At 45.5% G+C, this 21,649-nt stretch overlaps 1 protein-coding gene across 11 annotated transcripts in view; it reads right to left on the bottom strand.

Moving 5' to 3' along the window:
* Positions 1–1,432: 1,432 nt before the first annotated feature.
* FRMPD2 (FERM and PDZ domain containing 2) overlaps positions 1,433–21,649 on the bottom strand; it is a 123,677-nt gene continuing 103,460 nt past the window's right edge. For 4 of the 11 annotated variants that reach the window (XM_035267736.3, XM_078343963.1, XM_035267735.3 and 1 more), the window contains 6 exons: positions 19,951–20,098; positions 17,990–18,204; positions 15,925–16,023; positions 12,555–12,898; positions 5,023–5,298; positions 1,433–2,532 (listed from right to left, as the gene is read on the bottom strand). In XM_035267736.3, the coding sequence (XP_035123627.1) occupies positions 2,529–2,532; positions 5,023–5,298; positions 12,555–12,898; positions 15,925–16,023; positions 17,990–18,204; positions 19,951–20,098 (1,086 nt within the window). In that variant the 3' untranslated portion in view covers positions 1,433–2,528. Of the gene's footprint in view, positions 2,533–5,022; positions 5,299–5,485; positions 6,298–8,710; positions 8,730–12,250; positions 12,455–12,554; positions 12,899–15,924; positions 16,024–17,989; positions 18,205–19,950; positions 20,099–21,649 lie in introns of those variants that run through there. The other 7 variants (XM_003734444.5, XM_035267739.3, XM_035267740.3 and 4 more) reach the window with 5 other exon arrangements.

Raw genomic sequence — 21,649 nt, 5'->3', positions numbered from 1 at the left:
AGTTGATTCTCAAGCACAGCCAGGTTTGTAGGATGCAGCAGCCAACAATGAAAGCAGTGTGTAGGCACTGAGCCAAGTCTCCTAGGAATTAGCGGTTCTTTCTGACATTAGCCCTAAAACAAAGCAAGTGGCGGCTGCAACTGAGTCCACCTAAGACAAATTAACATGTTCTTCCTGAGATATGGTTCAAAATGAGTAAAGTAGCCTGGGGGTTGGGGGTGGTCCTTTCCTGCAAGGAGGAGAACCAGATGTATTGTGAGCCTGTATCCATCAATTTCTTTTCCAAAGAGGAAATAAGCAACCAGTGTTCAGCAGAATGTGAGCAGTTCCAAAACTGTAAATACTGTTATTTAATCACTTCATTACATACTTGATTAGTTCCCTAACCTTGAGGCCTGTGAAACTGTAATGATGCACCAGGGGAGCTGGCCTCAGCTCTCAGAGAATTTAGAACAAGCCTGTTCAGATCCCTGGAAACATCATTTTTATTAATAGCAGAGGAAGCCAAATGACCTATAAGATTTTTCTGTCATAAGGAGCACAGAAAAATTAGAAAGAAAAGCACGTAGAGAGAGTTCACGAATTAGATTTTAGAGCACAGGCTTTTTTAACCTTGGTCTTTGTTTTTATTTAGTTGGTTATAATTGCTTTCTTTCTCTCTCTTTTTTTGCAGTTTCAATCCCTTTATTTTCAATGTAAAATTTATTATACAAGTAATAGATATATAAAAGTAATTTTTAGCAAAATAAAGTCTATTCTCCTAATCCCATCACCCAAACTTTGGTCAATTTCTGTTCCGATGCTGAGCCTCCCTCTGTTCACTGTGCTTCTCCTTGTGCTGTAAGGCCTTCTATCGTTGTAACCAGCATGTAATTCTGAGTTATTCCATCAAACACTTCACTAAGTTGTGACTTCTTCCTAGTTAGATTACTTTCTTGGCAGTACAATATTCAATTATGCTATTGCACCATCATTTTCTCTAATATTACCATTGTTCGAAGGCATTTCAGCTATTTCCAATTTGTTGTTTTTATCGAGAGTACTACAGTGAACATTTTTAAATAATGGATTTTTTTTCCTATTCTGGATTAGGTAATTCTCAGGAGTTTTATTGTTGAGTCAGTGGGCATACCCATTTTTATAGCGTTGGATATTTCTGAATATGCTGGCTTCAGCAAAATTTTGCCAGTATTAGACAGTTTTTTTTTAAATTTTGTGAATGTAATGAATACAAAGCAGCATGTCGACATTGTTTTGGTCAGAATATTTTGTGTGTTTGTTGGCCATTGTATTTTATTGTATATTTTGTCTATTGAAATTCTTTATTGATCTATTATAAATCATAATGGGCTTTCTAAATATTAAAAATACTAATCTTTGTTCACGATTATGTAAATGCTTTTCCAACCCATTGCTATTCTTTTTACATTAGTTTTGTCATTATTATTGTATGGAAGTTTAAACTTTTTCGATATTGTCAGCTTTGAAGGTTTTTTATTGTTATGCTTTGGTCTACTGTAGCAAGCTGGATGAGTGAGCATTCCTCTGTAGATCTGATAAAACTAGAACCTGTTTCTTATCGTTCTTTCTCTTATGTGTTTTTTTCGTATGTGATTCTAGTAGACGAAGTGAGCTTTGAAACGAAATCATTTTTTCCAGCTTTCCCATGAAATTGTCTCCCCTTCCCCTGTGCTGAGACCCCAACTCCGCCCTGCTTTCTCCATTATACAGCACCAGGCATGCTCCTGGGCTTGCCTGTGGTCCCCCAGGTGTTTCTTTTATGCATTTGCTAATCCACATGTCTTTCGTTCTTTGTCCTGATATGGGGTAGTGCTGGATCTACCACTTTACTCTGCTTTCTTTACTAGATATCACCATGTTATTTTTCCTTCATATACTCTGTAGAATCTGGTGCAAAGTTCAAAAGGAAAGTCCTTTTAAAAAAGTGTATAGCTATGTAGAGTTATATAGAAAGGATACAGAAAGATCAAAATATATTACAGCCATAATTTTGGAGCCAATCCCCTCAACAGAGTCCTTCCACTGTGATAGCCATAGAAACTCCTTTGTCCAGTGCTGAGCTACGAAGTGCACCGTATAGTTCTGTGTCTGTCCCGGGGAGTATGTGCCAGTGCCGCAGCAAGGCCTCACCCTGCCTGGGGTACCTCTGAGGAGGAGGTTGGTTCTCAACTCTTTTCACAAAGGGATGCCACCCACCCCCTTCTCACCACCTCCCCTTCCCCCCACCGCCTCCACACACAAAGCTTTGCTGGATATAAACCCCAGAACTGAAGACAGGCCACAGCCACTATTCAAAATGAGTCTCGGAATTGACAAGCACGCTCTTCTTAAAGTGAGCCTTTAACAACTGAGCCAGGCCCTTCATCCCAGGTCACCTTCACAGGAACCTACAGGTTTTCTTCCCAGTGACAGAACTGGTGGGTACATTCTTTGGTCCAAGGTCATCTGAAAGGATGTTCATGCAGAAACCCTCAGTCTCTGCCTTGGGAGGTCGCTGTTCTCTGTGTTTACCTAAAACAATAAGCAGCTTTTAATGGGTGTCCTCATCATTTTGCCAGCAGCCTTCCCTAAAGAGAACAGTTCCATCCTCTTCTTAATCCCACTGAACAAGGGAGTTTTTCTTAGCCTCACAAAAGAGAAATACTTTTCCTTTGTGAAGGAAAAGTAGGACTCATGCTACTTTATGGAAAGACCTGTGTTACACAAACTCACTTGAAAAGACATATTCTAAGGGAAATGTGAAAAGGCATCAAAAGTAGAACCAGGCAGATGTAATGTGAACCCACCCCTCCTACCTGTAGAATCTCACACAAATTAAACCTTCTAAGCCCCTTTAAAAAAGAGAAATAAGAATACCATTCAAAATTGACATGAGGATTAAGTTAAATTGCATGTAAAAACTACCTATGAAATACTAAATAGTCATAGGACTGTCTTAATGTCTAAAAGGACCAAATGAAGTAACTGGTGATTAGGCTTACAGGCTGTAAAGTCCTCTTTATAAATCAGATACAGCAGGGGGGGTTCAGCTTATAGGGGTTATGAACACTACGGAGAATTTAAAGGCTGTTAAGACCTGCATTTCCTAAAAGAAGCACACAAGTCAACATTCTAAGTGCAGTAGCCCATAGATGCCAGGGAGCACACCTGTGGGCTGCTGCATGGAGCCAAACTAAGAACTCATGCCCTGAGCACTCATGTTGGCACACCTGTCCTCAGTCTGCAGGGACGGGTGAGACCTATTTTTCTTTTGGTGGGATCAGTGATTCCAACAGGACTCACCCTGAGCATATCCCAAGCCACAATCCATACATAGATGAGGTCTTGGTAAAGCCTTGCACCCTTGCCATAGGTGAGGGCTTCTCCCCACCCAGACCCACACCACATAGTAGGGCACAAGTCCAACTGTCTAGTTCCTTTGACTACACAGAAAAACCTAACAGGATTGAATGCATTAAAAAGCTTGTATCCTCTCACTGGAGCAAATCCCCCCTTTGTGATTGATGATGAAAATAGCTGATGTTATTTAAGTGCTTACCACTACGCACTTGGCATTGTCCTAACTGCATGAGGTGGGTTTGGTTAGCTCTGTCTGGCAGTCAGCTGCATATTGAACAGTTTAAAAGTCATGAACTGCAACTCTCCCAGCTAGTGAGTGGCAGGGCCAGGCTTCAAATCTGAGCTCCCCCAACCATCATGCCACATCCTCTGCCTTTCTCTTCCTGGCTGGCTCAGAGGCACTGTAGATCTCAGTGGACTGGCCCTTGCAGTCCCCGCCGATTGCTCAGCCTTCTTCTTTCGGCTTCCCAGCCCTGCAGAGCCACCTCCGAAAGATTGCCCCTGCATATAAGCCGCTTCCCGCTTGCCCACACTTCTGTGAATCCATAACACGCACTCCCAATGTTGTAAAGAGTTTGACTTCCCTATAAATGAACATGCATGGTCTTCAAAGCCTCTGAATCTTCCACTCTATTAACTTGTTGCTTCCTATTTCAGATAAGGACCAGCCCTTTTGTTATATTTTAATTTCATACATCCACTCTCCTTATCAGATGACCCACCACTGTCCTCTGAAGCTCTAGCTCAATCATTTGTGGTGGCCGGGATTCCTTATGTACAGCCAGGAAAATGGAGCTAGGACACAATGGGAGGTAAGTGAAGGAGTGTGTTTCAATTATAACTGAAATTTCTCAAACTGATGTCTCGGTAAGTTTCAATGGACCTTGAAACTGTGTTCATGTGAAAGTTTTTGGAACATTCAGCATTTTTTAACATATGCTGTAGGTACTCAGAGTGTTGGATGGTTACAGACCTGTGCAGAGTTTACCCTCCTTTCCTCCCAGTGTGACAGTTTCTGTTGCCCTTACTCTTCCTGTGTCCTTGTCAATATGCTCTGACCCCGCCTGGTGACCAGGTCAGCTTCTGGTGGCTCCTTCCATTAACAGTGAGACTTTCCTGATGCTGATCTATATATACTCAGCCACAGCAGTCCAACAAGATGGGCCCTATGATATGACACCAAGACTCTTCTCTGCAATAAGTCTGGCAGAGGGGCAGGCAGGAGCAGGCAAAACAGGAATAAGCACTAGACATTCAGACCCCAAAAGAGAGAGACCCGTGGAGAGAGATGCACCCTCCCGCACACAGGAGGCAGAACAGACAGGCGCTCAACAGGCGGGCTGTGGAGTAGGAAACCAAGCAGGGTTGAGTTCTAGCTCTGTCACTTCCTCACTGGATGACCTTGGGAAAGCCCCAAATGTGTCATGTGTGACATGGGGGTGATGACTGTCCCCATGTTGTAGGGCCATTGTCATGGCACAAGGGCCATGGTAAATGCTCAGTGAAAATGGCCATCACAATGATTCACGATGCCCAAAGAAGATGCAGGGGGAACTGGGCAATGCCCATAAACCATTCCCCAACCCCAGCTGAAGTGGCTTAATAGCACTGAGCCCTGCTGTCAGAGCTCAGCCCCAGTCCCCCAGCCAGAGTGATACCCACCTGAGGGCAGCGTCCTCCAGGTCCACAGTCTCCTCCAGGTCTTCCCATTCACTCCCGCTCTCTTGGGACTCTTCTGGAGGCAAAGACTCTGGAACAGTGCCCCAAGAGCAGAACTGTGGCAAGGGAATGGTCCCAGAATCTGCCTCCAAACATTCTTCACAGGGTAGCTGGCCTTGGCATGTAGAGTTGATGGTAAGATACTTTTCATCTTCCAAGGTGGGAGAATGGGCTCCATGTGGATGGCACATGGCACCTTCCCTATCCTCCGATTCAGGACTAGAAAACAGAAACCCATGTGTCTTCTAGCCTTAATAAAAAAAATTCCTTGCCCCACCTTCCCCTTTCCTTTTAGGATGCTCTCCACGACACAGGCATATGAGACTTAGCCAATATTTAAACAGCTCATGCCAGAGGCTGCTCTGGGCACCAGGAAGCAAACAACAAATAAGGCACCACCCCTGGCTTTGAAAAGCCCCAAGTTTAATGAGAAGTTGGAGCAGTAAACAAATGTTAAAGTCCGGGCAGGAAGTGCTATGGTAGAGGCAGTAGGAGCACGAGCTCAGGAGACCGGTGGGGGCGAGGGGCGGGGGGTTTGCCAGACGGCACAGCATTGCAAGCAGGGCAATTACCCAGTTCTAAGACTGACTCTTCATATGACAAGCAGAGTCGGTCAGAACTTGGACAAGTTTATTGACTTTACTGGAACCTCAGTTTTCTCATCTGAAAAAACTTAATGGTCAAGAAGTGTCTAGGATTATTGGGACATGTAAATTACATAATTCTGATACGCCCCCCTCCCCCTGCCGATTCCTGGTACAGGTTAAGTTTTTTAATAAATGTGAGATGCTATGATTACTACTGTTATTATGATAACTATTTCAACAGAAGAATTATAAAGAAAGGGCCTCAGGAAGGGGTTGGGAGTGACTCAAGCAGGCAACCATCAAAGCACTTTGTGCAAAGTTCAGCTCCTTTTCTGAATACTGAAAATGTGCCTATTTAGAGAGGCGACCAGCTGGAGTGACATGCACTCCCTGTGGAAGGACACAGGAGGCAGACGAGTGGTGAAGCTCATTATCTGGTGATGCAGCCGCAGACGCAGTGGTCAAAGAACATGCCTTCCAGGGGCTGCTCCAAGTTCACCACACACACCTCTTGATTAGAAAGAACAGTCCATGCAAAGGCAGGGCATTTTACACAGCAGTGCAGACATGCAGAGAAGGTGCTCAGAAAATATCTGTCGAAAGTCTGGTTAGAGAAGATGAGAAGGAATATCTAAGAGAAAAGCACAAAGATTTAGCTTTTTACCAAATACGTGGATCCTCATTTCTCAGCCTCCTTCTCCACAGCCGAATAAATAGGTTGGCTTTGTTATGTGCTGCTGGTCTCCTTTCCTGCATTGCCTCTTTCTCTTAAAATCAGCTCTGGTACACCCCAATAGCTACAAACCCCCAGACACCCAGAGAGCCCATCCTCCTCTCCAGTAGAGCCAGGAGCGTCTGCCCCAAACTGAACTTCACTTTGAAAGAGACATTTTTCCACCAGGAGAGCTACAGGGTATGTGTAAGAGTGAATTTCATGTAAATATATGCACACTCAAGTGTATAAAAAAGAAATTATTCTACAAAGACTGAAGAAGAACACTCACTTTCAAAAGACATTTTTAACTGTTGAACATTTGCAGGGAAAATTGACTTTAAAACTTGGCCAGATCATGTAGAAACTGTGTTTTATTATAAACATAGGAAGGGAACATTCAAGAAGTTTTATCAAAGAATGAGAAATCTAGCCTGTTGCCCAGGCTCAGGCTCATCACCGCCCCCACTGCCTCAAGCAGCAGCCCCTTCCCTCCACTCTGAGCACACTAAGCCTTGTTGAAGAGTGGCAGGTGGCAACAGTATGTGTTCATTGGCCACTGCAGCTGCCTAAGTGTCCCCGCCTCTCCTCCCACCAGCAGACTCTCTCCACCTCTTCTAATAGGCTTCTTGCCCTCTGGTTTTAATTTGGGGCTCCAGCTACTGGTTCTGCCTACTAGAGACGGAGAGAAGCCATCAGCCTGAGAGGCAAGAGGCAAGGCTTAATCTGAGGCTCAACCAAAGAAAAACTGATTTGCTCCCCACTTGCCCAAGGGGAGTTGGTGGTCTCAAGGGTGAAATCTTGGCCATGATCCTACCACTAGCCCGGAGAACAACTGCCTTTCCTTTCATCCTTTTTCATGTGCCACCAGGCTGCCCTTGAAGATCTGTCCTGGGACTCAACTGTGGGCATAGGGAAAGGGTGAATAGGGAATAAAGAGACATGAGAAGCCTGTATGCCTATTTCATGAAAAGGGCAAGACTTGGAAATTTGGGGAATTTCATTAAGATACAGACATTCTTTCAGAGTGAGCCTCATGTTTTGCTGTGTGGACATGGTGGGTAAAGAGGTGGAATCCTTCATCCAGGGCTCAGGGCTGGCCAGCTCAGGGTTAATGTAACAGGACTTTCATCACGACCCTGATGCTGTCAGGGTACTCAGAGTTTTCTGCTCATCCCCTGGGTCCATGTAATGGCCTCAGCTTCTTCCTGCCCTCATTCTCTGCCTACCAAGCTGTTCAACAGAAGGAGGTTTTTATAGACAGATGATGACTGGAGGAGAATCTGCAGATTTGACATGGGCTCCCTGGCCAGCCATCTTCCCCACACAAGCCAGCAGTGTCCCAGAACCAGGGTCCTCACCAAGTCCTGAAACTCTTCAGTGGATATTTTTAAGATGAATCCCAGTTCAGCTCTGAGGTCAGTGAAACCATTCTGAAGGCTCTGCTTGCTACAGGATATTTACTGAGAAAAGACACTGTGCCCAACTTCTCTGGACAGCTGTCCTTTAAAGACTTGGGCCACCAAAATCATCTCTACCTTTCAAGAGGAAATTCACACTAGCAGATGGCATTTCAGGCTTGAAATATGAAGGTATTATAGTTGTCCTATTTACTTATGGTTAAACTCACAACAAAGTTTGGTTTTATGTCTCTTCGTGTCTCCAGCTCTCCAGCCTCAGGCCCCATACTGATGTCCCCGTTAGCCCTGATGACAGAGCTGGAAGCTCCAGGCCTCCTCTCCTGACATCTGCATTTAGTTTTGGCAGGTTGAATTTACAGTATCTCTAAGACATCAAGGTACACAAATTCAATGGACTGCCCAATTCCAAGCTCAGATGATAAGTCTGAACTAAAGTACAACAGTTAGGATTTGTCAGAGTGGTAATGAAAAGGAAGGCAGTGGGCAGGTACCCCTGGGAACCTATAAGGTGTAAAGAGAATTCTGCTAGAGGCAGCACCCAGGCCCTAGCCTGACCCAGGCTCTGCTGTGTGTTAGACTACTGATGCTAGCCAGGCATCCACCTCACTCACTGCCCTCAGCCACACTCCAACTGAAGAGCAGGCAGAACAGCCCCCTCACCTGGCAGCTGCATCCCTCCCTAACTACTCTGATATCACACCTGGCCTAGCAGGTGCAGCTGAGTGAGCTCTCTAGCCTCCTAATTATCTTTTGCTATTCCAGGCAGTGCCTTCCCCAGAAGGTATATCATAACTTTAGGTTCATTTCAAGGACTCCTGCTTCATTTTGTATTCTTAAATAAATGACCATCAGGATTTATGCCATCACTTTCACAAAGTGATGTTTGCTGAACTTACGTGCATTTTACTTACATGCGTTTAATGATATGTGCTAGGCAAAGAGAGAAAGAGAGAGAAAGATAACCTTAAACATTCTGCAGAGACCAACTTTCCAACCAATGAATGTAAGCCCTGAAGTGCACATAAGTGGGAGAACTAAATCTTCCATCCTGTCAGGCTGTCTCTGTTTCTACGGGGCCAGCATTTAAAGACAAGCATTTTGCATACAGCATGGTCCATAATGGCAAACCTCCTGACTTTGTCTGAGGTTCAACCAAACAAAAGGTGATTTGCTCGCACATCAAGGGACAAATAACATCACTCCTTCCAAAGTGATGTCTCAAGGGTAATGAGACTTAATGTGATTGTTGCTTTATCCTACCTTTAGGTACTAACCTTATAAAAGATGTGACTCCAGCCAAGCCTTTCCTCTAATAGGTGCATAAACTAACTCTCCTCTGTAAAAAATGTACTGTACTGCTTTATTACAAGATATTTTTATAAACATCTACTACTAGACGGTGAAATCTCTAGATATAGAGTGTGAGAAAAGAAGAGAACAAGAAAGGAAAAGTGAAATTGAATCTTCTCCATGAACACTTTGGGCTTGCTGTGGTGCTGGCAGCCATCTGGCTGTAGGAAGTTGCCACCTGGCAGATGGTAAGTTCCGGCAACTTGCTGGGAATTTCAATAAATGGGACCTGTTCTTTAGCTGGAAATAGCTCAGGAAAGGGAATGAAAACAGACTTGCGTTGGGTTCTTACTGCATGCTAGGCACTGTGATGGCACCCTGCCTGTGCTATTTCTTTTGACCTGCACAGTACCCTGTGGAATTGTCATGGTCCCGTTTACATTAGGGAAGCCTCTAGCTCAGGGAAGGCAACTCTCCAGGCATACTAGTAAGTAGCAATGCTGAAACCACACAGTAAGATCCAGAGCTACACTCACAGACGACAGACTCTAAGAGGCACTGACCTGCGACAGTCACCTCAGAACTGAGCTACAAACACTTGTAAGTCTTCTGCAGAGAGCCTCAATCCTACTTTGAAATCCTGATTCAGATTCTACCCAGAAGCTGGGAGAACTGTGTCCAGGGATTGCGGGGTGTGCGTCCCTCTTTTCTTCCTGTAGGGGGCAGTCCCTAACTATGTGTTCATTAAATGCGAGCTGATGGCCTGTTGGAGGAGAGGCAGACTTGGTTTGAATTCTTTCAGAGGAGAGGAAAGGTTCTTAAGTAAGGGAGAGAAAACGAGGTAAAAATAAAGCCAGGAAATGCAAGAAGGCAGAAAAGCAGTCATCACCAGAACCACCACAGGGAGGCAAGAGAAAGGGGAGTGGTTGGCCATTGAGAGAGCCAGGATACTGAGAACAGTAAGGCAGCCTGCCCACAGTTCACCTACGGCTGCATGGACCACGTGGGCCTGACGAGCATTCGGGAAAGACAAGATTGGAGACTCCCCTGGAATGTTCTGGACAAGCCCTCGGGACTCGTGCAGCTCTAGAAGGAGCAATCCCTCCAAGAATGACAGACTTTGGACACCTGGTATACCCTTGCAGAAAGGGCCACTACGCCAAATTTAATTTGTTTCAGAAAAACGGAATTGTGATATTTCATGGAAAAAAAAAAGAAGAAAAGAGAGAATGCTAAAAGATAGGTGGAAATAGGTATCCAGACTTGGAAGTAGAAGACATAAAGATGTATTTGCTCCCTTTCTGTGAAAGCAAATCACTTTTTCTTTGGTTGAGCTTCAGATGAAGTTAGGAGGCTTGAAGTTATGGCCATGCTGTATGCAAAATGTTGAACTTTAATGCTAGTCTCATAGGAACAGTATAACAGCATAAAGATTTCATATTTATACAAGGAAGAACCTTTGATCAATAACTAGATGATGATAAAATGGGTCGCTTGAGAGGTAGCAAGTTCCACATCCCTGCAGATTTTCAAGCAAACGCTGGAACCCCTTCTTCAGGAATGTGACAGAGCAGATTCCAGCATGGAGTTTGAGGCTAGATTAGATCACTTTTATATTGAACAGGGTGATTTTCTGTACTTTAATAAATGAAACAGTGACTGCCTATACTAATAGTTTAAAATACCATTTTAAATAGCTATTGACTGTATTAAATTAAAGGCACCTGTTACGGCAAATTCCCAGCTTATACCTATACCCAGAGCCACTTTATAATTCAGCTCCCAGGGTCCCTGTTCATTACTCCCAACTATCTGGCAGCAAAACCTTTAAATATCCAAACAAGTGCCTCCTGCCTACAGGAAAGTACACTTTCTTTTTTTTTTTTCTTTTTGAGACTGAGTTTCACTGTTGTTACCCAGGCTGGAGTGCAATGGTGTGATCTCGGCTCCTGGGTTCAAGCAATTCTCCTGCCTCAGCCTCCCGAGTAGCTGGGACTACAGGCACGCACCACCATGCCCAGCTAATTTTTGTATTTTTAGTAGAGACGGGGTTTCACCTTGTGACCAGGATGGTCTTGATCTCTTGACCTTGTGATCTACCTGCCTCGGCCTCCCAAAGTGCTGGGATTATAGGCGTGAGCCACTGCGCCCGGCCTACGGTTCCCTTTATATGTCCTTTAAGATCATGGTAATGGTTGTCCTTGGACAAATCTCTAGGTTATTTTCTTTATTATTTTATCAAGGATGTCAATTACTGCCTAGACTGCAATTGTAAGGAACTATAAATACACTTATGTTATACATTATCAGACAATGAATATGAATGTCATTGATGAATGTGCTTGCCCACCCTGTTCTACTTTGCAAACCAGTTAGCTCTTGTTTGTCTGACACAGCGTTCTTCAAAGTTTTCTATTAGGGTGGTTTTAGGGAATGCATGCCTGGCTCCTGTTTGTCACGGCTCTCACCAGGTCCAATGGTATTACACCACTGCTTCGCACTTCACAGGGACTACCATTCCCTATGAATATACCTTCGACAGTCTTCTAGGATGAACACCAAATGAGAGCCATTTAATTTCAGTGGGTTTATAGTGTCAAACACAAATGAGTGCCCTTCGTTATTTGCCTGCATTGTACCCAGATATCTGGCTGGCAAACGCCTAAAAGCAGGTCTTACCCTACGTGTACAGCCCTCTGTCTGCTCCCTACAAGTTTCCAAGCACCTTGTGTAATAAGTTCTTATCAAACTGAATCAAAGACCATGTGTTCCCTCAGCACAGTATTTCTGAGAACCAGAAATACTTACAGATGGATGGGCACAAAAATGCAGACTAAATTAAAAATGGCTGTGAAAGTGAATGTCTCAGGGTGGTCTTGAAGATATAGATGTGTTCAGAAAACAAAAACTGGTGAAGCCAGGCATGACGGCTGGTGCCTGTAGACCCAGCTACTTGACCCGCTGAGGTGGGAGGATTACTTGAGCCCAGGAGTTTTGAATTCAGCCTGTGCAACATAGCAAGACCCCATCATTTTTTTAAAAAGCTGATATTAATAAAGCATTATATTAGCAATAAAAAGTTGATGTTAATAAAGCACCATATTAGCAACAGAAGTGAGGACACATGTAAGAACTTCTTTCTTACTACACTGCTTTAAGAGGCCATGGAGGATACAGGACAAAGTTTTGTGGGCCAGGACAAAACCTGAGGTCTGCCATCTATAGCCTCCAAGACATATTAAGGACAATTGTGATCTGGGTAGGGCTTGCTTTTCCCAAAAGCTCACAGGTGGTCTCAGCAGCTCCAGGTCTTATGTTTCTCTTGTTGCAACCTGTCTTCTAAATGCCTGGAACAGTGCTGGGCACTAAAAGCATCCAAGCATAGTTATTGATGGCTTGATTATAATTTTCTAGCAATGAGATGCATTCGGCTTACAAAATATCTGCAAATGTGGTGATTCTTACCTTCCAAGTCTCAGGATATCACAAACTGAATAGCAGTTTTGCCTCACATCCTTTTCCAAAGAGGTCGCCAATGTTGATGCATCCCTTTCTTGGTGAAGTTTGCATAAATGAGGGTGGGACTCGGGAGAATGTGTCAAGGAACTGGCCCAAGGTCTCTCTCTATCTTGGCCCCATTGTGCCTCTCTGATGGCCTTTTGGGAAGACTCTGGCCTGAGACCCAGGCTTCCCACTGCATCTGGGGAGGCACTGTCCCTCCAGCTGTCCTCTTGATCCAGGCTGGGGCTGGTACATAAATCAGTACATGTTGCTCTGGTGAATTCTTTGTCAGCTGAGAGTTCAAGTGTCTATTAAAAGAAATGCTACTGATTACTGGCTCCATGCTGCTCAATGTTTTTTTAGAAAAATAGAAAGCTTTTTTCCCCCATATGATTGTAGATCAGAGCAGTTACAAGGTGGGCTTTGAGTTCTGTCTATCACCATAGCATCCCAGCTCCTCCATATGCTCCCGCTGGACCCTGGGCAACACACTCAGGCACCTTAGCCTGGGCGGCTTTGGAAGCTCTCAATAAATATGAGCCATATTTTTAAATGAAAAATATTTGCAAAATTTAGACAAAGATAAAAATGAAATATAAATATGCAAAGCAACGACTCTATTCCACTTTCTAACAAGAAACGTTTTCTTTTTAAGTGTTTTCATCTTCATAGGTCATGGCAGGGCTTGTCCCCATCTCCCACCCCATCACGATAAGGTTCTTTCCTGGGTCTCCCCTTCACTTCCCCAGATGTGACTTGCTTCGTCTCATCTCCTCACACCCTTGTCAGCCTTTAGGTTCCGATTTTGATGATGTGCTATGTCTTGCTGCCACTGCTCAACCTTCTACAAAAAAACAATCTGTGTTTCAGTAGAAAACTCTTTTTATCAAACAGCAGAACCGGCTGGGTTCTCTGATTCTAGCTGTCTCCACTGTCTTTGAGCTATTTTACAATTCTATAAATAAATAGGTCATTTGAAATCTCTTTTGAGCCAGTTTTAACATCTGCCTGGTCCCCTCATTGAATGAGTTAAATAAAATTGTTAACGTGTTCATTTTTATATCTGTACGAGGGTCCCTCTTCTGATATGGCCTGAGTCCAAGTCACATCATGTTTGACCTGAATGACTGCTGCTTGACTTCCTTCAGCCCTTGTCCACCAGCAACCTGACTGACCCCTCTGAAGAACAGAGGAGGGCATTTCCTGCTTAGCCCTGCATGCTAGCCCAGTGGCTTCCCACCGTATGCAGGATGGTGGCATCATGCTCCTCTGATCTCCAAGGCCTTGCAGGGTCAGTCCCTGCCACCTTCACAACTTCTTCGCCTTCTGCTTCATTAATGACGACCCAAGCACAACTGTTGTCTTTTTGTCCCTCAAATATCCAAGTGGGTTTCCATATCAGGGCCTTTATTCATGCCATTTCTTCTGCCTGAAATACCCTTACCCCAGATGTGGGCATGGCTGCCTCCTCCTCAGAGCTGCTTGACCTGGTGGACTAAATGCTTACTCCTCAGAGCTGCTGCCTCTTGCTCTGCAATCTGACCACTGGAGCCACCCGGACAAATCACAATCCTTTTCCTACTTTGCCTTCAGATATGAGAAGGGAAAGCTCACCCACCACACCTCACCCTCACCCTTCCTGCTAGATCTCTGTGGGCTCTTCTGGGAGGGGCTATTCTCCAGAATGGAAAGACTTCTTTTTCCCTGGGATTTCCTAGATATTTCGACAAAAACACAGGGTCCCAGCACGTTGGCCTGAATTTGTGTGTGTGAAATTTGGCCCTCTCTCACCTGGTTCAGTTTCTTAACACAATTGCTGTCATCTACCTTCTTTTCCAAGCCAGCAACTTTCAGATATCTTTCCCATAGCTCTTCTCTCCCTAGAGGCTGTGTCAAATGATGTCTTGGAGTCTAAGCATCAACAGGATCTGAGTCATCAAGTCCTTTATATTGTCCCTAGTGATGGTGTCACCCTCAGTCAATTAAGTGATCATTTTTATCCACATCCTAGAGATGAGGAATCATGAGGCCTAGAGAGGATAGGGAACTCCCAGGCCCACGCAGCACAGCAGGTACAGGTGATCCAGGTACCTGCCAGATCCCCTCCAGGACTGAGACTCTCACCCCACCACCACATCTCCCCTCCCTTGGGGCAGCCCACACCCCAGAGTTGGTTAAGACAATACACAAAGGCCCAGGTTCTCTTGCCCTAGTTCAGGGCAACTCCAAGGGGCCATCTCTGCTCCAGGGCTCTCCAGGATCAGCTGAGGCTCTGGTTATACCTGCATATTGATCTCTCCTTCTGCCCCGCCCCACTTCCGTCACCCTCACAGGGGATGTTCTCAAGTTCAGGCCCCATAAAACCTCCTGCATTCACATCGCTGCTGCAAAACCTGTTTCCTAGGGACTCCCAAGAAGGCATGGCAATGGGTAATTGTATCTGTCACCTGGCTAGGCCATGGTACCCAGATAAGCGGTCACATACCATCTAGACGTCACTGTGAAGGTGTTCTTTTTAGATGTGATTTGATATTTAAATCAGCAAACTTTGAGTAAAACAGCTTGTCTTTCACAATGGGGTGGCCCCATGCTGAAGGCCTTAAAGGTAAAGACTGACCTCCCAAGGAGGAGGGAGTCCTGATTCCAGATCACCTTTGGGCTTGATCTTCTCTATTAATTCTTCCCTGGGTCTCCAACCTCCTGGCCTGCCTTAAAGAATTTGAACTGGCCAGCCCTAATAATCATATGAGCCAAATCCTTATAAGAAATCTCTTTCTCTTTCTCTTTCTCTCAGTCTCTTCATATATAAATACACACACTCACACACACTCATTCTAGCTATTCTATTTCTCTAGGAACCTGACTAATATAGACGTCAAGGTAAAACTCCCTATTTTCCTGATTCCAATGCCTCTCTTCTTTGCACTAGACCGCACATGCCTATTTCATGCTTAGGAGGGTAATCATATAGCCTGTTTTCCACTTCATCTCCCAGAATGGAAATTCTTATTGGAAATTCCCTTGTTCTGTTTCTTGTCTACTCTTGTTCCTCCCAGGCACGCCTCTCTGATGCCTGGGCTTCCAGAGAGTCTGGCCTTAAAGTTTCACAGCCAAAGTCTAAACATGTAAACATCTACAGTAAGACCCAAATGTTGGGAGGGGCAGAATGAGGGAGTGGAAGGAGACCTACTGAGGTTCAGGAGCCAGCTATTTACCTGCCCCTGTGAAAGGAGGTGGCACTGAACCTACCTACAACCCTCTTAGGACCCTAGAGTCAGGAAAACAGGGGCTCAGCCAGAGCCAGGTAGAGAGAATAGAAGACACTGTAGCCTACCTGCCATTCCTGCTCCATCTCAGGCAGCGCACCTGGAGGGGGTCGGCAAAGGAGGAGCGTGACTTCCTGTGGGGCCCCTCTCAGTAAATGCAGCACCTCCTATGAGCAACCAAGATCCACTGTTAGATCTGGGCCTGCATCACTGGGGATGCAGTGATGTTCTCCCCACTGTGTCCCAGGCGCTGGCTCCTCCCTCCTGCACCTTGATCCATTTCTCACTCCAGAGAAGTCCGGAGTGAGACTTCTCTGTGGGCCTAACTTTTCAAAGTACAAGGAATCAGGGTCAGTGGCCTTCAGCTCCCACAAAGAAGATGGAAGATGCTGGGCTGTGTATCACCTTTGTGCAGCTTGGATTCTGGAAACCTCTCACCTGTAATATTGCAGTAACCTCTCGGCTCCCTGCCTTCACCAGTGTCATCCACCTGCCTTCCTCCACAGTGCTTCAGGATAGTTTTCCACAATGAAGATATAACTGAGTCCTTCCCCTGCTGCACACTCTGGCTGACTTGCTTTGCCCTCAATGCAAGCTATGAGGCATAGGAGACAGATCCCATTTCTGCCTGCCACTCTCTCTCACCTCAGCTCCCTCTCTCCCATCTACTCCCCTCTGCACCTGCATCCCAAGCCCCCATCATGCTGAACATGTTGCTCCAAGCCACCCTCTCAATGTCCAGGGTTCAAGTTTGCCTTGATAGCTTCTATTTCCTATTTAGACCAGGATTTCTCACTCTTGGCACTGCTGACCTTTTAAGCTGGAAAATTCCTTGTTGGAATGCCTGTCCTGTGCATCGTAGGGTGTTTAGCAGCGTCTCTGGTCTCTACTCACTAGATTCCAGGAGCACTTGTCAGTTGTGACAATCACAAATGTCTCTGGACTTAATCAAAGTCCCCTGAGAGGGAAATGATCCCTGCTTGAGAACTGATCCGGACACTCCCCGGTCCTTGACATCCAAGGGATGCACTTCTTTCCTGGCTTACTGGTGTGAGCACTGCAGCATGGGCTTTCATCTCACAGGATGCTTATCTCCTGCTATCACTGGTGTTTTCTGTCTCTGAGCTCTGAGACTGCATGAGCTCTCCTCCTCTCTGTCTTCAGTCTCTCATAGAGTTGCCAGCCCAGCAGTGGTTCTCAGATAAAGGTTCTTGGACCAGGAGATGGACGGATGAAGGCATGCCCTCCAACCCAAGCATATGCTGTTATAGAAACCTCTCCCCTGCCCTGCCTAGAGCCACTGTCCCACTTTGTCCATCTTGCTTTGTGTTTCTGGAACTGACCTATGAGGGCTGCATGAAGCTTCCTGTTGGGCTCGGCTAGGGGAACATGGCGGCAGACTAGAGACAGGGAGATGCAGAGGTCATTGCGGCTTCCAGGATTCCTCCCTTCAGGTCGCCAGGATGACTACAACCTCAGCCAAAGTGAGAGCTTATGCCGGCACGTATCCTCCATTCCTAGGGTGGGAAAACTGCTCTTTCTCATCCCCTTTGGCCTCAGGATAGGGTAACTGCATTCCACCCTGCCCAGCCCCAGGCCACAACATGCTCCCTTGAGCTTCCTAACAACCTGCCCACACCTTTATTAAATGTTCCTCAAATGACTCAATTTTCTTCCAGGACTCTAATATGTACAACATTTCATTACTCTTTTTCTTAAATTACATTTTAGATGATAGGCAGGACAATCAGTGTAATAATGTATCAAAAGCTGTAAATTTGGTTGAGAAATGGGAAGGAGAGCAGAAAGGGACCCACTCCAGTCCCTTCAGCCCCACACCCACCTCCCAGGATGTGTGTGAAGAGGCGCCAGCCTGCACAAAGGCCAGGGCTTTATCTTCAGCTTCACTCATGAACTCAGTGAGAAGCAAGGCTGACTCAAGGTCAGATGTTGAAAAACAGAGATTTTAAATTAAATGTGAGAGGGTACCACTAATTACTCTTTATGTGATTAAAATCCCGGCTGCTGGTATGATTTTCGAGAGCCCAGAGTTTTCCCTATGGCAGCAGGCCAGCAAGAGGCACAGCTGGGGCCAGCCTGCACACAGAGCTGCACTGCCCGTGCCCCCAGCACCTGGAAGATGAGGCCTTCCGTGGACCTTCCATTCACGGCCAGGATAATGTCACCAGCTGCGATGGCCCCATTCTCCTCAGCTGGCTGCCCTGGAAATAGCCTCTTGATCCTCACAAGATCACTCTTGAGGTGGCTGAAGCACTCTTTCTCCAGGTGCACAAAACTGAATCCCAAACCATTGGCATTCTTTTTCAGTTTGACTTCAAACTTAAGACCTGCAGTGTGGGACGTTGATAAAAACAAATTCTTCAGTAGATTACAAGTGAAATTGACCTGCTTCAAAATGCAAATTATCAAGTAGATGGATTGTTTCTTTTACATTAAAATAATTCTTTTGCTAATTTTTATGACAGAGGACATTATGTATGTCCAATATTAGTACTGTCTAATGAAATATAATGTGAGTTATAAATACAAACGACAAATGCCATTTTGAAGTTCTCAAATAGCTACATTAAAATAAAACAGCAAACAAAAAAAAAATAAAACAGTTTAAAAAGTAAAAGGAAACAGATCAAATACACTATAATATTATTTAACCCCATATATCTAAAATATGGCTACTTCAACATGTCATCAATATGAAAAAATTATTAATGAGATATTTTTTATTCTTACAAACTAAGCCTTCAAAATCCAATATATATTTTATCCATTTAGATTGGTTGCATTTCAAGTCCTCAATAGCCTCATGTGGCAAGTGGCTACCACACTGAAGAGCACAATTACAGATAGCTCAACTATCCTTATACATAAAGACACAGTTGATCGGCATATAAAACATGCTCTTGGCATTTAGTTAAAACTTGTATCACATATATTCCTATCACTCCTTTAGAACCTTAGTCATTTTGTAGTATGCTTGAAACTAAATTTTGCCTAATTCGACCATGGAGAAAATCATGGCCAACTCTATGGACAGTGCTTTAGCTGCCATTTTGTTTACCCATGTAGGCTGACCATAAGACAAAACAGTTGCCTCCGGGCACCAAGGATGAACATACCTGGCCACATACATGGTCTGTCCACCAAAGAGGCCTCTGGACTACCTCTGTGATGCCAGCAACCCAGCTGGCATCAATGCACAGAGGGACAGAGCACAGACCTGCAAACTTTCACCAGGGCAAGAGTGGAAGCATGTGAAGCAGTTATGTGAAGGTGTGTCGCATGACCAGTTCTACCATCGCCATAAAGCCTCCTCCGCTAATTGGAGTCAGCTTCTCAAAGGCCCCATGGGAGTGAGCAAAGGGGTAAGGACAGAGGAGACTTCATTTAAGCAGAAGTGTTCCCCCTTTGCCCCACCCCAACCCTATGGCTGCCTTGCATTCAATCTGCTTTGCATCTTCTGCAGCAAAACCAGAAAATCTCGATAAAGGAACTAAAACATGGCTAAGGTCCACAGCATTCTTACTGAGGAAATAAATGTGTTCCTGGCAAATACCAAAATCACAAGGGAAGTGCAGAGGTGCAACCCATCAGAAAACATGCAGTTACATCCCTCTAAACTGACTGTGCATTTGTTTTTTAATATGATGCTAATAACAAGGCTAGATTCCTGAATGTTCCTCTCCCAACCTGCCTAGTCATTCCTCAGATGACCTTATTATAAATGACTAGGCTGGACTGTGAAGCCAAATATATCTGAAAATGTATGACCCTTTCACTCAATTTCATCCTAAATACTCACACAAACATTAACATTCTGGCGGCTGATCAGAGGACTGAGGAAAGCTGGCGGCAAAACGATGCCTGGAAATCATTTTGGGAAAATGTATTTGTTTCCAGAAACCCATTCCATGAGATGGACTTCCATGAGAAAGCCGATCTCAGCATGATCCCCCCGGCTCACTTTCCTTTCAGAACCCAGAGGAAGCCTTCCTACCTTTCCCTTTTGACCCGACCATTCAAAAACAGCACACAATAACATGACAATAGTAACACTCAATTCTCTCTCCTCTCACCATCTGTCACCGAGACACAGCTCGAAGGTCTGCCAGGCAAGGCTGTTACCAAGGAAACAGCCGTGTGTTCATCTCCCATGCTGTCATTAGCAGAAGGACACTGCTGTGTAGTCCTGGGGCCTCTTCTCTCTAACACCAGTCTTGCAACCTAGAAGGAAGGGTGGACAAACTCAGGTTACACTTCATATGGCAACCAGGAGGCACTCCCTTGACTGCAAATGCTTCTTAATTATGGGATGTTTCCTCTATGCAGTCTCATTGGAATCTCTCTACTAGCCTATGCAGTGGGATCCAGACCCCGATTTCTCAGTGCTTATTAGACAAGTGCACCGGAAGCACACAGGTACCTGCACTTCACATACACAGTGCCGCACTCATCTTCCTCCCTCACTCACCCTCACTTCCCCTCCTCCTTCCTTCTAAAACACTCCTCCCCTTGAATTGGCTCCCTCAGGACAGGGAACACCCCCTCCATTAACCAGCCAGGGGCCACACTTGGAGTGGTCCAGCTCTCCCTGATCAGGTTTCTAAGACGTGAACATTCCCCATCAGGCACAACTCCCCAGTACCCCCCGCACCCCTCCGCTACCCCCTCTCTCACTGCCAGTGTCCCGCTGGGCTGTGGCAAGTTCCAGTTACCTTGGCTCACTGGACCCTGCCTGCACACCTGCCTCTGTTCTCAAGATAGGTCAACCAAAGTCACTAATATAAGCAAATGTCACCAGACACCAGAAGACCACTTTGGGAAAGAAAGCAAAAAGTGGCCAGAACCCTGCCCCACAGCTTGCTGGAAGGTCCCTCGGGAATCCTTCCTGTCTCTGTTGACTCTTTAGTTGCCAAGAGAGGATGATGCCAGCTCTGTGGCCCAGAACACTAGGACAATTAGAGCTCCTACCCTCAGGCAGAGGACTTGACACAGTAGGGTAACATTGAGTTACCGTGAGGCAGGGAATAAAGGGGACACAAAGGATGAATGGCTCTGCTCTTGGCATCCTGAATTCCTACCTCATTGTGAGGAAAAGAATCCCAGAGTATTCTGACCCAGGCCTTGGTGGGTACCACACAGGGTCAGGGGGAATTGCATGAACAGGGAGCAGAGTGGGGTCATCCTATCAAAGGTAAGGAGGTAAGAAGGCCCAAGAGCCCATGGACACAGGGCTAGCAGGGCTGGGGCAGACAGAGCCAGGCTGGAGCAGTCGCTTCACTCTATCTTCTCTGTTCTGCTGTCTGATTCTCAGAATCCAGGCAAGCCACCAGTAAGTTTCTAAGGCTGTCTACAGGGGTGAGTTTTTTTTACTTGGCAACATCTGTCTGCTATCTCCTGGCTTTCACATCCCTATAGAAAAGTGAGAGTAAGCAGAAGAAATAGAAGAGAAAAAAAACTAACAAAGAAAAAGTCTTGGCTGGGCGCAGTGGCTCACACCTGTAATCCCAGCACTTTGGGAGGCCGAGGCGGGTGGATCACGAGGTCAAGAGATCGAGACCATCCTGGTCAACATGGTGAAACCCCGTCTCTACTAAAAATACAAAAAATTAGCTGGGCACGGTGGCACGTGCCTGTAATCCCAGCTACTTGGGAGGCTGAGGCAGGAGAATTGCCTGAACCCAGGAGGCGGAGATTGCGGTGAACCGAGATTGCGCCATTGCACTCCAGCCTGGGTAACAAGAGCGAAACTCCGTCTCAAAAAAGAAAAAAAAA

Source organism: Callithrix jacchus, chromosome 12, assembly GCF_049354715.1.
Source record: "Callithrix jacchus isolate 240 chromosome 12, calJac240_pri, whole genome shotgun sequence".
NCBI classification, from domain to species: Eukaryota; Metazoa; Chordata; class Mammalia; order Primates; family Cebidae; genus Callithrix; species Callithrix jacchus.
The sequence above is the reverse complement of the archived record's forward strand: the minus strand, read 5'-3'. Positions and strand labels throughout refer to the sequence as shown.